This window comes from Hylobates moloch, unplaced genomic scaffold, assembly GCF_009828535.3.
Source record: "Hylobates moloch isolate HMO894 unplaced genomic scaffold, HMol_V3 SCAFFOLD_15, whole genome shotgun sequence".
NCBI classification, from domain to species: domain Eukaryota; kingdom Metazoa; phylum Chordata; class Mammalia; order Primates; family Hylobatidae; genus Hylobates; species Hylobates moloch.
The window spans coordinates 6,379,463-6,396,859 of NW_026652290.1; the positions used below are offsets into that span (position 1 = coordinate 6,379,463).

At 49.7% G+C, this 17,397-nt stretch overlaps 1 protein-coding gene across 1 annotated transcript in view; it reads left to right on the plus strand.

The window, feature by feature from the left end:
- The window catches only part of CCDC40 (coiled-coil domain containing 40), a 58,171-nt gene that overhangs the window by 9,348 nt on the left and 31,426 nt on the right, over positions 1-17,397 (plus strand). The window contains exons 6-8 of the mRNA XM_032177813.2: positions 5,241-5,398; positions 5,605-5,727; positions 12,059-12,180. Coding sequence (XP_032033704.2) covers positions 5,241-5,398; positions 5,605-5,727; positions 12,059-12,180 — 403 coding nt within the window. The remainder of the gene's footprint in view (positions 1-5,240; positions 5,399-5,604; positions 5,728-12,058; positions 12,181-17,397) is intronic.

Here is a 17,397-nt window from a genome sequence, read left to right on the forward strand (position 1 = left end):
ACTTAAAAATATAATCATCATCCCCCCAAAAGGCACTAACTAGACAAATGAATGCAGTTGAAAACTGAATATCTTAACTAAAAAGCCAGTTCAAGGAATCTTTCCCGGAAATAGAGCAAAACCCCAAATGATGGATATCTTGAGGAGGAGATAAAAGACATGGACCATAGATGAGGGAAATCAAATCAGTGTCCGTAAGGGAGATTTCAGGAGATGAGAGGCAATAGCCAATGTCCAGGAGAACAGAGCGTGAGTTCAGGAAAGACGAATCTGCAGATAGACGCATGACCGGCCATGCAGCTGAAAGAGAAAATGAGGCTCCGCAGACATAGCTGGTGTGACTTCCAAATGCCACGGCAAAAGAAGAAATGCTGCAGGCTTCTAGGCGGGAAAACCCAGATGGCCACTTGAGGCCGGGCCCCGGCTATGCTTTCATCAAGGTCTCCATCAGCCGCCCCTTGGAGGAACCAGAGAGAGCTCAAAACCACCAGGACCTATCCCAGCCCAGATTTCAGATTGATTTGTTCTGGGAAGGACAAGGCATTGTTTGTTTCTGGCTTTCTTTTTGACCCTTAAGCTTCCAGATGATGCTAACATGTGGCCAGGGCTGAGAATCGCAGATCTTAAATATAAGTAGCAGGATGTCGATGCGTACAGAATTCTCTTTTTTGTTTCTTTTTTTTGAGATGGAGTCTCTCTCTGTCGCCCAGGCTGGAGTGCAGTGGCGTGATCTCGGCTCACTGCAACCTCCACCTCCCGGGTTCAAGCGATTCTCCTGCTTCAGCCTCCCAAGTAGCTGGGACTACAGGGGCCTGCCACCATGCCTGGCTAATTTTTGTATTTTTGTAGATACGGGATTTCACCATGTTGGTCAGGCTGGTCTGGAACTCCTGACCTCATGATCCGCCCACCTCGGCCTCCCAATGCGTACAGAATTCTAAGGGAGAAGAATCGTTAGCATTTGACCTACATGTCAGTTATAGACTCTGGAAATTAACAACAACGGGAAGTCCACAGTCCACACGTGAAGACTTCCGGCTGCAGCCAAATCTGCTCAGACAAAACCCACGACAGAGTTTATTTACATTTCCACAAACAGGCCTGAAAACAGACATTCTATTCGAGAAGCTAAAAAGAGGGAAATAAACTGAAAGAAGTAGAAAAAGAAACCAATAAAGATCAAAAGCAGAAGCTGATGAAATAAATCAAAAATGAATTGACTTGAGAACTAAAACTGCTATTTTTTAAATGACCAATAAACCTTACACACTGCTGGCTTGTCTGGCAATAAAAAGGAGATCATGCAAGTAATAATGTTGGGAATGAGGACAACTTGGAGGAGGGTTTTTTTTTGTTTTTTTGTTTTTAATTGCAAGAAAGCTATGCACTGTACTGGTTTCATCATGGAAGAAATTGAAAATGCCAAAAATCTGTTTTCCCTAAATGCACCCGTATTGGAAGATGTTATGGAAGCCTTCTAGTAACCTTTCAAAGAACAAACACTTCTTGTGTAATCAAAGCTCCAGGGGATGGAAGATTCCAGAAACTCCCCGCAGGCTGGTCCTGCAATGCTTAGTGAAAGGCTGGCTGCAAACACTGACAGCAGACAAACAGGAAACTGTAAAGCGGCCCCATGTATGAGGAGTGAAAATCCTGAACAAAACGTTAGCAAAAATAAGTAGGATTTACTTCTGGAATTCACAGAGGAATAATTCACAATTAGGAAATCTACTAATTTTGTGCATTATATTTATAAATTAAAGTATGGAGGCTGGATGCGGTGGCTCACGCCTGTAATCTCAGCACTTTGGGAGGCCGAGGCGGGCAGATTACCTGAGGTCAGGAGTTCGAGACCAGCTTGGCCAACATGGTGAAACCCTGTCTCTACTAAAAATACAAAAAATTAGCCAGGTGTGGTGGCAGGCGCCTGTCATCCCAGCTACTCAGGAGGTTGAGACAGGAGAATTGCTTGAGCCCAGGAGACAGAGGTTGCAGTGAGCTGAGATTGTGCCACTGCACTCAAGCCTGGCCAACAGAGTGAGACACTGTCTCAAAAAAATAAATTAATTAAATAAAATACAAGGATGAAGAGAAAAAAAAGGCCTCCTGGGTGGGTGCCAAATGGGTATTTAATAAAACTCATCGTCCATCCCAAAGTAGGATAGAAGGAAAGTTCTAAGTATTTATCAGAAACTAACAAGAAAGTGTTACCCAGTGGAAAGACTAGACTTAAAATCAGGAATGAGATGAGGAAGCCTGCTAGCATAGCAGTTACCCCAGACTGTTTTGAAGGCTCCAGCAACGCAAAGAAAACAAGAGAAAGAAATGATACATGGATCTGGGAACGAAATACTGCAATTCTCAACCTCTACTAATGAAAAAAAAAAAAAGCCAATAGAAACAGTAAGAAATCAATAAAGTAGCTGGATACCAGCTCTATAATTTTCTTCTACACCAGTAATATAGTTAGTAATTACAATTTTTTTTAAAAAGCTCGTTCATAATAGCTATAACAACTTTAAAATAAGTCCAGGAATAAATCCAACAAGGAATGAGTGAGCCTATCTGAAGAAAAACAATAAATTTTATGAAAGGTCATAAAACAGATTTAAATAAATGGAGTGCCCATGTTACCAGCTGGGAAGATGCATGATATAAAAACGCCATTTCCCTCCAAATTAGCAATAAAACCATTGCAATTCCCGTTACCATCCGTGGTGAGATGTTTTGGGTGAATTTAAATTTATTCAACGTAATTATTTACTTATTTTGGAAAAGTGATGGTTCAAAATGCAAGAGGTCTACAACTAAGAGGAAGTTTCCCTCTCTTTGCCCCTTCCCCCACCCAGCCACCAGGGCCCTCCACAGAGGCAACGTAGATTCCTGTGGATTCTTTTTTTGTTTTCTTCGAGACAGCATCTCGGTCTGTTTCCTTGGCTGGAGTGCAATGGCACAGTAGCCTCAAACTCCCAGCCTTAAGTGATCCTCGCACCTCAGCTTCCCAAGTAGCTGGGACTATGCACACGCCACCAGGCCTGGCTAATTTATATATATATACATTTTTTCTTTTTTTGGTAGAGACAGGGTCTTACTGTGTTGCCCAGGCTGGTCTCAAATTCCTGGGCTCAAGCGATCCTCTTGCTTCGGCCTCCCAAAGTCCTGGGATTACAGGCATAAGCCACTGTGGCCAGCCCTTGTGGAGTCTTTTGGAGATTTTTTGCATATCTAAGCAAAGTCACAAGGGTGTGTGTATGTGTATCTCTCTCTCTCTCTAACTTAAATGGCTGCATATTATACCCACTGCTCGGTTCCTCGCTTTCTGTCCCTCAGCAACGTGTGCTGTGGATATTCCACCTCAAAACAAAAAGCACCTCGGGCCAGGTGCGGAGGTGCACGCCTGTAGTGTTGACACTTTGGGAGGCTGAGGCTGGCAGATCGCTTGAGCTCAGGAATTCGAGACCAACCTGGGCAATGTGGCAAAACCCCATCTCTACAAAAAATACAAAAATGAAAAATTGGCCAGGCATGGTGGCGTGTGCCTGGAGTCCCAGCTGCTTGGGGCACTGAGGTGAACCCAGGAGGTTGAAGCTGCAGTGAGCTATGATTGTGCCACTGCACTCCAGCCTGGGTGACAAAGTGACACCCTGTCTCAGAAAACAACAAGAACAACAACACTTTATTCTCAACAAATTGATTTTAAAGTTCACTCAGAAGACTAAATGCACAAGAATATCCTAGAAAATTTTGAAAAGGAAGGATCATGAAAGAAATGTTTAAGAATAATAACAAGTCCTTAGCCAGGCGTGGTGGCTCACGCCTGTAATCCCAGCACTTTGGGAGGCCGAGGCAGGCGGATCACAAGGTCAGGAGATCGAGACCATCCTGGCGAACATGGTGAAACCCCATTTCTACTAAAAAAAAAATACAAAAAATTAGCCGGGCGTGGTGGCGGGCACCTGTGTTCCCAGCTACTCGGGAGGCTGAGGCAGGAGAATGGCGTGAACCTGGGAGGCAGAGCTTGCAGTGAGCTGAGATCGTGCCGCTGCACTCCAGCCTGGGTGACAGAGCGAGACTGTCTCAAAAAAAAAAAAAAAAGAATAATAGCAAGTCCTCAAAGAGAACTTAGAGGAAATTACTTTGGAATTTAGCTACTGCAAACTATATTAATGCACAGGTTGCATTTTTTTTTTTTTTTTTTTTGAGACAGAGTCTCACTTTGTCACCCAGGCTGTAGTGCAGTGGCGTGATCCTCCCACCTCAGCCTCCTGAGTAGCTGGGATTACAGACGTGCACCACCACACCCTATTAATTTTTGTATTTTGAGTAGAGACAGGGTTTCACCATGTTGGCTAGGCTGGTCTTGAACTCCTGGCCTCAAGTGATCTGCCCACCTCAGCCTCTCAAAGTGCTGTGGTTACAGGCATGAGCCACCATGCCCAGCCAAAATGGTTTTGCAAGTTTAAGCTGTATCCTTCGAGCACACCTGGCTCCAGGATGATATGCGTCCAGCAGCCTTTTGGCCTGTAATTCAGTTTTCTGTTTGGATCCAGCCACTGAAAAGGAGTGCTCTGTGCAGTGAGCAAGCAAGTACTGACCCACGTGTAGCTCCCTCAGTAAATTTGCACTCTAGCTTTAGAAATCCATCTCATGCAAGTTTTGTTAAAGGAATCAGTTCCTCGGGCCTTGGCCTCCTCTGAGAGCACTGACATAAATCTGTCACTTAACTTGGGGCAGGATGGAAGGTGCAGCCTCTTCCAGCCTCGTCCTCTCTGGCCTGCACTGCTGCGTGGCGGTGTCAGTGCAGGGGCGTCCATGGAGCTCAGCCTGCCCTGGATGTTCTGGTCTCCTCCCAGTGGACTTAAGACTCCACCTAAGGTTGCCGGCCTTTCAGTGGTAAGAAATCTATGCAATCAACCCAAAGCCTTACCACCTGGCACTACTTCAGTGTCTCCTTAGACTACCGGGAGGATCTCTGAGACTTGGTGGGGAATGGAACAGCTTGCTGCAATTTGTGGATGTAGATTCCGTATATTTTTGTCTCTTCCATGAGATTGTAAACTCTTTGCTGACAAAGTCTGTGTCTTGATAGTTTAAAAGCAGTTTCCCAGTCTTTCCCAAAAATGGCAGGAAGGGTGCCCAGAACGGCTGTTCCCTGCCTCCTCCTGGGTCTCTGCGTGGGGGACGCTGGGACAGCCTCCCCACTCACTCTCTCCCTCTTTCTCCCCCGCCGCCCCCCGCAGTGGCGGCTCTGCAGACTGAGATGGAGAACTTGGCCCTGCATCTCTTCTACATGCAGAATGTCGACAAGGACATGCGTGACGACATCTGTGTGATGAAGCAAGTGGTGAAGAAGGCCGAGACGGAGAGGATCCGGGAAGAAATCGAGAAGAAAAAGCAGGTATTCTGCAAACTCAACACATGTTTAATGATCACCAGACCGTGGAGCTTCAAAAAGGGGCTCAGCTTTGCCTCCTGTGTGAAGGCTTCTGGCCGGAGGGGTGGCAGCCGGCCTGGGTGGCGTCGACTTGTATCAAGGGTTGGTGGAGAACAGGCCCTCAGCCACGGGCACCTCCTGACGGGGCTGCTTCTCATCCTGTTTCCCAGGACCTGTATGTGGACCAGCTCACCACTCGAGCCCAGCAGCTGGAAGAAGACATTGCCTTGTTTGAGGCTCAGTACTTGGCCCAAGCTGAGGACACCCGGATTTTAAGGAAAGCAGTGAGTGAGGTAAGAGCAGTCCCCGCAGCTCTCAGTGTTTGACCCACCAGTGAGTATCCATGCACGGGGTGCTGGTGGGTCTGCTAGACTGCACCTGCCTGTCTGCTGGATGAGTGACTGCAGCCAACTTACATCTCCTTTAGCATCTGCAAACATCTGGCCCTCCCCATGGCGGGGCCACAGTAGATACCGACAGGTGAACGGCCCAGATTCCTATTCCTTCCCTGGCTAGTGGGTGACAGAAGGCCTCACAGGGTTCAGGTACTCCAGTCTCTTCATGACCGCCAAGGCCAGCTTGCTGGGAGGATGCTCAGCAAGTTCCTTAGCCTGCAGGGACCTCTTCCGGGGAGGACTGAAGTCTTTCTAACAATTCTCACCCCCGTGGACAGCTGGCCTTCCGGGTAGCGCCTACATCTCTGCACCATGTGGAGTAGGGAGTGGAGGGGACGAAGGGGGTGGAAGCTGCTCCCTCTTGACCCCAGATTCAGATCTGTAGTGGTAGCACCAGAAACCAAAGTTACTGCAACTTAAAAAAAAAACAATGAGTCACCATCTTCATTCACGGGTGCGGGAATGACACAGAGGAAACAATTTTTTTTTTTTTTGAGACAGATTCTCGCTCTGTCACCCAGGCTGGAGTGCAGTGGCACAATCTCAGCTCATTGCAACCTCCGCCTCCCAGATTCAAGCAATTCTCCTGCGTCAGCCTCCAGAGTGGCTGGGACTACAGGCGCCCACCTCCACGCCCAGCTGATTTTTGTATTTTTAGCAGAAACAGGGTGTCACCCTGTTGGCCAGGTTGGTCTCAAACTCCTGACCTCAGGTGATCCACCCACCTCGGCCTCCCAAAGTGCTGGGATTACAGGCATGAGCCACCGTGCCCAGCCAGTGAAAAAGAAGGAAGAGGGCTTGAAGGAACGGATGAGCACGCTGTGCTCCCAGGGTAAAGGGAGGGCCCGGGGCTGGGCGTTACTCAGCACTGATCTCTCCAGCTACAAATGCAATTAAAGTAGAGCACGTCCCAATCAGAATCTCAGGAACAAACAATCCCGTAATTAACAAAACAATTCTGGAGTTTTATCTGAAAAATAAATTAGGAAGGCAAGCCAAGAATGGTTTTGGAAGAGAAGATTCAAATGGGGCAAGCAGCCATCCCAGTCTGCTCAGGACTGAGGGGTCCCCAAGACAAGGAACTTTCCATGCTAAGCCCAGGGGGTCCTGGACACAGCAGGATGGCAGGTCACCCTAGCATCTCCCCACCAAATATTAAAGTATACAGTAAAGCTCTGGCCAGGCAAGGTGGTGCACACCTGTAATCTCAGCACTTGGGGAGGCTGAGGCAGGAGGATGGCTTCAGCCCAGAAGTTCGAGACCAGACTGGGCAACATGGTGAGACCCTGTCTCTACAAAAAAAAAAAAAAATTAAAACATTAGCCCACCATGGTGGTGTGCACCTGTGGTCCCAGCTACTCAGGAGGCTGAGGCAGGAGGATCACTTGAGCCCAGGAGGTCAAAGCTACAGTGAACTATGATCATATCACTGCACTCCAGCCTGGGCTATGGAGCAAGACCCTGTCTAAAATAAAACAAAACCGTAAAGTTCTAGAGGCTAAAATAATGTGTTACAAGACAGACAGGCAAGACATTGAAGCCTATGAGAGAGCCCCCAAACAAACCAGAGTTTATATAAAAACCTAGTAGATTATAAATTACCAGAGAGCTAATGAATTATGCATCCAATGATGTTGGGACATTTGGTTAATCATTTGAGAAAAAATCAAATCTTTTCCTCATACCAGACACTAAAATAAATTCCAGATGGAATCAAGTATTTAAATGGGGGAAAATGTGCCAGACGAAAACAAATGAAAATATTTATGTAATCCTGGGCTGGGGAGGCCTTTCGAAGTATAACACCAAAAGCAGGAACCTTAAAGGAAAAGACTAGGAGGGGCCGGGTACGGTGGCTCACGCCTGTAATCCCAGCGCTTTGGGAGGCCGAGGCGGGCGGATCACCTGAGGTCAGGAGTTCGAGACCAGCCTGGCCCGCATGGCAAAACCCCATCTCTACTGAAAATGCAAAAATTAGCTGGGCCTGGTGGTACACGCCTGTAATGCCAGCTACTTGGGGGGCTGAGACAGGAGAATCACTTGAACCCAGGAGGCAGAAGTTGCAGTGAGCCGAGATCATGCCATTGCATTTCGGCCTGGGCAACAGCCAGAATCCGTCTCAAAAAAACAAAACAAAACAAAAAGACTAGGAGGGCAATCACACCCTCAATAAATCCTTTATAGATTAAGGACACCACAAACCAGATGAAGGCGGGGAGGGGGAGACAGGCAGGAGAAGACAACTCGCAGCCATTAGTAAATCCAAGGGTGTGAAGAGATGCTGAAAGCCAAGGAGACGCGCCCTGTGTGCTTCCACACCCTAGAGGCAGGTGGACTACGTGGCAGACACTTCCTTTTGCACCTCCCCCAGGGAAGGGGGCCGCCCGCACTTCGTTCATTTCTCATTTCCAGCACCCAGAACAGTGTGGGGGCAACAGCAGGGTGCCCCGTTCATCGAGTGAAGTCACAAGTAACCAAAGGACAGGGAATCCACTATGGAGTTGGCAAAGATAAGGAGAGATGAGCCCTCCCTGCTGTCAGCCATGAAAATACAGATTGGCCTTTATCTTTATCAAGATCTTTATCCAGGGCGATATGATCATATGCAGCCACTCCCTCCCTAACCCTAACCCTAACCCTAACCCTAACCCTAACCCCAACCCTAACCCTAACCCCAACCCCGCACCTTGTCCCTGCTTAGACTCCATTCCAAGGAACCTAGCAAAGACATACGCAGATAACATTTTTGTATGTTAGAAACGGTAAAGCCAGCCTTGGTGGGGCGCACCTGTAGTCCCAGCTACTCGGGAGGCTGAAGCAGGAGGATCACTTGTGCCCAGGAGGTCAAGGCTGCAGTGAGCTATGATTGCACCACTGCACTCCAGCCTGGGTGACAGAGCGAAACCCCCATCTCTAAATAAATAAATACAACGAATAGAGACTCATGGGGGAGATGATGCTCATCACCGTGTTGTGTCATCGGAAAGAAAGACCCCAAGAAGAGGACGTTAGTGAAACCCATTTTCATACGCCTGTGCATCAGAATACACCCCACCAGAAAGAGCTCTACTGACATGGAAACCTGTCTCGATATCAATTTCTTATTTTCATTTTTTTATTATACTTTAAGTTCTAGGGTACATGTGCACAACGTGCAGGTTTGTTCCATATGTATACATGTGCCATGTTGGTGTGCTGCACCCATTAACTTGTCATTTACATTAAGTGTATCTCCTAATGCTATCCCTCCCTCCTCCCCCCACCCCACAACAGGCCCCGGTGTGTGACGTTCCCCTTCCTGTGTCCATGTGTTCTCATTGTTCAGTTCCCACCTATGAGTGAGAACATGCGGTGTTTAGTTTTTTGTCCTTGCGATAGTTTGCTGAGAATGATGGTAGAGACGAAGTCTCACTCTGTCACCCAGGCTGGAGTGCACTGGAGCCATCATGACTCACTGTAGCCTCAAACTTCTGGGTCCAAGCAATCCTCCCACCTCAGCCTCTCAAGTAGGTAGGACTACAGGCACATGGCACCACACCCTGCTAATTTTTTTATTATTATTCTTTTTGTGGAGACGGGGTTTCTTTTTGTTGCCCAGACTGGTTGGGAACTCCTGACCTCAAGCAATCCCCCTGCCTCAGCCTCCCAAAGTGCTGGGATTACGGGCATGAGCCACCGCACCTGGCACAATACATTAATTTTTAATATGGCTGGGCGTGGTGGCTCACACCTGTAATCCCAGCACTTTGTGAGACCGAGGTGGGCGGATCACCTGAGGGTCAGGAGTTCGAGACCAGCCTGGCCAACACGGTGAAACCCCGTCTCTACTAAAAATTCGAAAATTAGCCAGGCCTGGTGGTGAGTGCCTATAATCGCAGCTATTCGGGAGGCTGAGACAGGAGAATTGCTTGAACTCAGGAGGCAGAAATTGCAGTGAGCCAAGATCGTGCCATTACCCTCCAGCCTTGGTGATGAGAGTGAAACTCTGTCTCAAAAAAAAAAAAAAATTTAATAGGAGCTTATGAAACAATATATAGAATTTGATTTCACACACACACACAATTACAGGTGTAAGAAGTTAGAAATGGTTATCTCTAAATGGTAGGGTTATTGGATTTTCATTTTCTTTTTGCTTATTTGCACATTCTATTTGCATAGGCTGAACACTTGCCTTTGTGGAAAACTGGGGTCTAAATGCACAGATGACTGAGCCTGGCAGCCGTGTTTCCATCTTTATGCCTTGACCTGCACCTCAGTCAACCAAGCCGCGGCCGGCAGCCTCGGGGGCACCATGGGGAGGCCCCACACAGGCTCAGTTTAAGGTGCATCCTGGCTGCATTTGGGTTCCCACCTGCTGTCTGGGCCGGCCCCCACTGCCCAATGGCACAGAGCAGCCTCCTTAGTGAATAACTTACCCTAGTACAAAACTGTGACACAGCAGTCCCACGACTGGGCATTTATCCAAAGGAAAGGGAATCCGTGCATCCAATAGACACCTGCACCCCCATGGCCAGGCTGGTCTCAGACCCCTGACCTCAGGTGATCCATCCACCTTGGCCTCTCAAAGTGCTGGGATTACAGGCATAAGCCGCCGCACCTGGCCCCATTAACAATAATTTATTGTACATTTTCAGATAGCTAGAAGAGGGGATTTTGAATGTTCCCAACTCAAAGAAATAACAATTGCTGGAGTTGATTGATACGCTAATTACCCTGATTCAAGCAGTACACATTGTACATGTGTTGAAATATCACTCTGTACCCCAGAGATATACAGCTGTAACATGTCAGCTAAAATAAAAGGAAATACTACAGACAAAAGGGAAGTCAGTCCCCAGATGTACACAGTGTCCCTTCCTAGGCTGCCCAATAATCCTAAGTAAGCATCTGTGAGAGGAAAAAAAGGTCCCCTTCATCTTGGTATACTTAATTCACACCATTTTAGGTTACGTCGTAATGAATAGATGGTTCAGAAACCCTCACAACCAAGCACAGTGTCTCCAGGGCAATGGCCTCTCTCATGCCCGGCGCTGCCCTCGGCTCCCCCGTGATGTTCTAGCGCACTGTGGTTCAGTCACCGTCTACGAAGCTTGCCTGGGTGTCACTGCGTGCAGGCACCTCTGGGACTTGGCGTTCTACAGGATGCCCCAGTTGGCTGACTCGGGCCGCCAGCTTGCTAAAGTCACAATGCTTGCATTAGGGGATGACTCATCAAGAATCTGAAACACCACTCAAAACAAGACCGCGACCCAGGCCGTGCTGGGCATGCAGGCATCAACTCACTTGACCCGGCAGCCCCAGGACATAGGTACCACTCCTGTACCTATGTCACAGCTGGGGACACTGAGGCACAGTGGGTGAGATTCAGCCCAGGCAGCCGTACCAGCCTTAACCTCTGTGCCCCGAGCATAAAGGAACTCCCCTTTCCCTTGGAGTAAATTCCTGAACCACCCACCTAGTTTTCAAGCCCCTCCCCTACATGGGCCAAGCCCTTACTGCAGTTGGCCCCTCACTGCCCCCCACGATGCCCCTAGACTTCCAGCCTGCCCTCAGCCTGCCTGACCTGCCCACCCCTGGCTGTCCAGTTGTGCCTCCTCATTCCCAGTCTAGGCAGCCCTGCTTCCCGCAGCTGGACGAGAGCATCCAGCCCTGGTCATTCTTGAGACAAACACCTCCTTCCATCGTGAGCTCCCTATAGGAAGCAGTGCTGGGCCGGTCCTGTGGGACCTCAGCCCATATCAATGACACCATCAACCCCGAAGAGGTGTTTCACGGATGCTGGCCAGGATTCCCCTCCTCCTCTCCCTCTTCCTCTCCCTCCTCCTCTCCGTCTTCCCCCTCCCTCTCCCCCTCCTCCCTCTTTCATCTCCCCCCTCCTCCCTCTCACCCTCCTCCCTCTTTCAGCTTCCCCCTCCTCCCTCCCCCTTCCTCCCTCTCCTCCCTTCCCTCCTCCTCCCTCCCCCTTCCTCCCTCTCCTCCCTTCCCTCCTCCTCCTCATTCCCAAGCACTGAGCACCGCAGGCCCTGAGCAAAGGCTCAAAGCGGGTACAGGTTATCTTGAAAGCTAAATTCAGGCTCATGTTTACCCCTCTGCGGATGCATGATCAAGGAAAGTACAGGTGATCGAAGGAAAAGAGGAAGATTTGGGAATGTGAGGCTCTGGTGTTCTTGGGCTTTGCTTGCAAATGAAATGAGACAGCCGTTCCTGCCCCCTCCCCTGTTGGCTGCAGGCCTGCACGGAGATCGATGCCATCAGCATGGAGAAGAGGCGCATCGTGCAGCAGTGGGCCACCAGCCTGGTGGGCATGAAGCACCGCGACGAGGCGCACAGAGCGATGCTGGAGGCGCTCAGGTACTGCAGGGCCACAGGCGGCGAGGATGTGTGGGAACCCCAGGGGTCCGTGGCAGGCCCCGCCCCACACCCCCTCTCTCTGGGTCCACTGGATCTCTGGGACAGAGAGTGCACCTTGATCCCTGGGTCTGGGCTTCCGTCCGGAAAGCTCCCTCATTGTTTGATAAGATTTCAGCGATTCTTAAATCCTTTCCAACACTGCGGCGCTGGGAGGGGAGAAGCTTTTCTGCTCAGATTTCCTGGCAAGATTAAGTAAAAACAGAGAGAGTAGGGTAAAGAGAAAGCTATCTTTGGGAGGTAAAGGTGTCCCTTTGATTTGCAGTATCACCACCTAAGTGCGGAAACCCCATCCCTTCCCAATTGTTCTGCCTGAGGGCTGCATTCCAACGGAAATCCTATTTTAATCTTCAAAGGAAGGGGAGGAAGAGGCCTCCTCTGGGCATCCCGTCACTTCTGGGGATGGATGCGTGGCTCAGGGCGGGGCGTTGGAGACACAGGTGCTGCCTTCATTCCTAAAACCACCCAGGGTGACCAGGTCTCGGGACCCGGAAAGCAAAAGCCGGGCACTGTGATGGCACGTGGCTCACCCACTGAGCTTTAACTTCGCCTCCACCTTTCGTAGTCTCCACCCCCTGTGCCCAGCACACAGCCTGGCATACAGCAAGCGCTCAAGAAAGGCTGGACTGAGGAAAGAGGGACTGGGTGGCCCCACAGCACCCGCAGCCAGGCAGCCAGCAGCAGTCACACAACCAGGAGATGCTTTTCCTTTTGGGTCCTGTGATTAAAGAAACAAAATGAAACTGTTTTGTTTTTTAAAGTTTTTAGACCAAAACATTTTCAAATGAATAATATTGGATTAAACATACTCATTTCTGGCTAGGCACGGTGGCTTACCCCTGTAATCCCCACACTTTGGGAGGCTGAGACGGGTGGGTCAGAAGGCCAGGAGTTCCAGACCAGCCTGGCCAAGATGGTGAAACCCCGTCTCTACTAAAAATACAAAAATTAGCCAGGCATGGTGTGGGCACCTGTAGTCTCCGCTACTTGGGAGGCTGAGGCAGGAGAATATCGTGAACCCAGGAGGCAGAGCTTGCAGTGAGCTGAGATGGTGCCACTACACTCCAGCCTGGGGGACAGAGCCAGACTCTGTCTCAAAAAAAAAAAAAAGACTCTGTCTCAAAAAAAATAATAATAATACTCATTTCCTTCACTCCCTTGAGTCAACAATATAAAGCCAAAGGGAACACTGTGGTTTGATACAGGCGATGTTTGGCTGAAGCTTGGTTTCCCCTGTAAAGATGCAGGTTGAGGAACCGGAGCCAGCCCGGGCAAGGGCTCCTCTCCCTGTGTCACCCGGGGTTGCCTGAACACCAGGACGAAAGGACTTGGCCATCTGCCCACATGGGCGTCTTTTTCCTCCTGCCCCAATGCTAGGAATTAATACCTGACTGTTTAATTACACGGCTCAGCTGCTGTGGGCCTTGAGAAAAGTCAAGGCCGGGTTCTCTCTGAGGGTCCAGCGCCCGGCCTGGCTCTCCAAGGCTCATGGCCTGTGAACCCTGCAGCGTCCCCAGGGGAAGGCGCCACCTCCGAGACATTCCTGTTGTCCAGCTCTCCCCTGCATCCCAGACTAACCAGCGTCCTCTCTGCAAACCGTCCTCATTGCCCTCAGAGACATGGCTTCCTTTTGGTTGCAAACGTAAAAATCATATTCAATCTGGTCTCCTCCTCCTCGGCCCGCAGTCACTCGCACCCCCTCCCACGACAAGCAAAGGCTCCTGGTTTTCTGGGATCCCCTGCCTAACTTCTGTGCAATCGCAAGAAGGCATATGCGTTCATCCGGAGTCTTCCTTCCCTCTCTTGCTCTATGGGAGCACACCACACACACTGTTCTGCACCTCTTTGCTTTTTCCACTTAACAGCGTGTCCTAGAGCACTTCCCAAGTCAAAATATAAACACCACTCATTCCCGCCTTTCTACCACATGGCATTCCCCTGGGATACTTCTACGGGGAAGCTTCCTGCCCGGGGCATCGCGGGTGTTCGCGTTCGTTTGTTATTGCGGTGCTGCTGTAGATAACCAGGTCCGGGAATGCTAATGTTCACCACGATGCTATATATTTGTTTTTTATATTACCCATCAAGCCCGGAATGTCTGGGTCTAGCGGATATTGCTAAGTAGGATTGTGACAGTCACACCCCCGGCAGCAGTGTTTCAAAGTCCCCTGACAGCTCAGCATGTTGTCACACTTTAGGACTGTGCCAATCTGATTGATGAAGAAAATAGATTTCTTGTTTTATAAAACGTGCATGCACAGAATATTGAGTGAATATTTTGGTGGAATACGTACACGCACAAACACTTCACAACGAGTGAGAGAGCCTCTGACTTCACCTGCAGCCTGCTGCACCAAGGCCCTAGGGAGGAGTGAGGCCCATCTTTTATTTATTTTATTTTTATTGTTTTTGCAATGGAATCTCGCTCTGTCCCCCAGGCTGGAGTGCAGTGGCGCCATCTCTGCTCACTGCAACCTCCGCCTCCTGGGTTCAAGCGATTCTCTTGCCTCAGCCTCCCAAGTAGCCAGGATTACAGGCATGCACCACCATGCCTGGCTAATTTTTTTTGTATTTTTAGTAGAGATGGGGTTTCACCATGTGGGCCAGGCTGGTCTTGAACCCCTGACCTCAGGTGATCCACCCGTCTTGGCCTCCCAAAGTGCTGGGATTACAGGCGGGAGCCACTGCGCCCGGCTAATCTTTTAAAAGTGCAGGCCACGTAGGACATTGCAAGAAGTATAAACTGTAATTGCAGAGATTTGCTGTTTGCACCCAGATAGATTTGAAGAAGCAACTTGGAGACAGGTTTAATAGATCAGGGCCATTATTGCAGAAATAAATTATTGCATAGCTTAGGACTTCCAAGCTACGAGTGCAGTGACTGAACCATACCTCACATATTGACCTTGAGATGTTCAGATTTGTAGAGCATCTTAGAAAATGGTGACATTCTGGCTGATGGTCAGGATGGTGCATACAAGGCCAGTACCCTGGTGGCTGTCTGGGCATTTCTGGAGCCTTCACCCTGTGAGATCCCCATGGGGCAGGACCCCCCTTGCCATCACACCAAGAAGGCACACTTGTCCTGGAGTTGGTTTACATGAATCGAGCTCACCAGAGCCTGACGTGTAACTGAGAATAATAGCCCATTTATGTGCATGATGAAATATAAACACCAAAGAACCGAATGCCCCACGCTCGGACTAGCAGATTCTAATCTGTGGGGGAGGACACAGGAGACGATGACACAGACCCCTGCTCAGGGACCGGCTAGAGGGCGGAATGCCTGGGCCCTGGCCCTGTCTGCTTCCTGCTTCTTTCCCGAAGTTCGTGGCCAGTCCGTCCACATGAGCAGGAGGTGTCCCCCGAGCAGCCCTCACCCTGACCTTGGCTACTTTCTCCATTCCATTCCCCACCCCTCCTCCCTCCTGACGCCCATGGCATTTTTTCAGATAAGTTAATACCTTTGATTAGGTTCCAGCCAAACCTCACCCTTTCTCTTTTCCCATGCCTTTGTGTCTCTCTTTGTCTGATGTCGAGTCTACAACCTAATGCTTTGAAGACAGTCTGACTTCCCTGTCCTTGGTCAGGGGGTTGCTGCTGTGGGGGAGGCGGTAACCATAATCTCGCCCCCATGTCTCATACAGAAGCTGCAAGCTTAGTTCAGAAGCTGTGCCTGTCTTGGCTGCTTTTTCTTGCTGTCTTCCCTATTTTTGCAGGAGTTTTGCACACGGTCATAAAAGTTCAGGAGAAACATGAAACGTGTTATTCTGTTTCCTGTTTAAGTCGACCCAAGGAAGCTGAAGGGGCCAGGCGCGGTGGGTCACGCCTGTAATCCCAGCTCTTTGGGAGGCTGAGGCGGGCAGATCACGAGCTCAGGAGATGGAGATCGAAACCATCCTGACTAACACGGTGAAACCCCGTCTCTACTAGAAATACAAAAAAACAGCCAGGCCTGGTGGCGGGCACCTGTGGTCCCAGCTACTCAGGAGGCTGAGGCAGGAGAATCGCCTGAACCCGGGAAGTGGAGGTGGCAGTGAGCCAAGATGGTGCCACTGCACTCCAGCCCGGGTGACAGAGCAAGACTTCGTCTCAAAAAAATAAAAAAAAAGAAAGAAAGAAAACTGAGGGCTTGCCCTAATCTCCTAGACTTCCTTTTCTCTCAATCCTGATGATGGCAGAGACGACTCCTCAAAGGCTCTTTCCCTTGGTGTGGAGCGCTGGAGCCTGCCCTAGGGAGGGAGGACGGGATGGAGCAAGACACTGTGAACGCAGAACTAGAGCTAGGCAACAAGTGAGCGATTTCACTGTTTCCTGGGTAACAAGCCCCAGGCTCAGCTCGGTCTGGTGTAGCCCCTCAAAGGGGACACTGTCCTTGCCCCCAGTTGATGGAGGAGGAAGGAGCGGAAGGCAGTGTGGGATGGGTTGGGTGTGGGTGTTGCCACAGTGTCCCCAGCAGGCCTCCTTCTAGCCTGGGGATCTGGCAGGTGGGTCCCAGTCACCACCAACGCCCCATATACCCAAGGACACTGGTGACCCAGCAGACCTGAGGCCACAGACCAAAGACAGAGTAACAACCCCATTAAAGATGTGCCCCCATGGGCGGGCATAGTGGCTCCTGCCTGTAATCCCAGTGCTTTGGGAGACTGAGGCAAGAGGATCCCTTAAGCCCAGGAGTTCAAGACCAGCCTGGACATAGTAAGACCTTGTCTCTAAAATAAAATATAAAAAATAGCCAGGTGTGGTGGTGTGTGCCTGTGGTCTCATCTACTTGGGAGGCAGAAGCAGGATGATCGCTTGAGTCCAGGAATTTGAGGCTGCAGTGAACTGTGATTGCACGAATGCACTCCAGCCTGGGCAACAGAGCAAGACCCTGTCTCTCAAAAAATTTTTAATTAGCTGGGCATGGTGGTGTGCACCTATAGGCCTGTAGTCCCCAGCTACTCGGGAGGCTGTGGGTGGGAGGATTGCTTGAGACAGTCCCCGAATTCACAATTTTTGGACTTTATCATGGTATTAAAGCAACAGGCAGGCAACAGAAACTGGGCTTCGAGTCCCACACAACCTCCCTGGTTTTCAGCACGGTATTCAATAAATTACATGGATGCCCAACACTTTATTATCAAACAGACTTTGTGTGAGATGATTTCGCCCACCTGT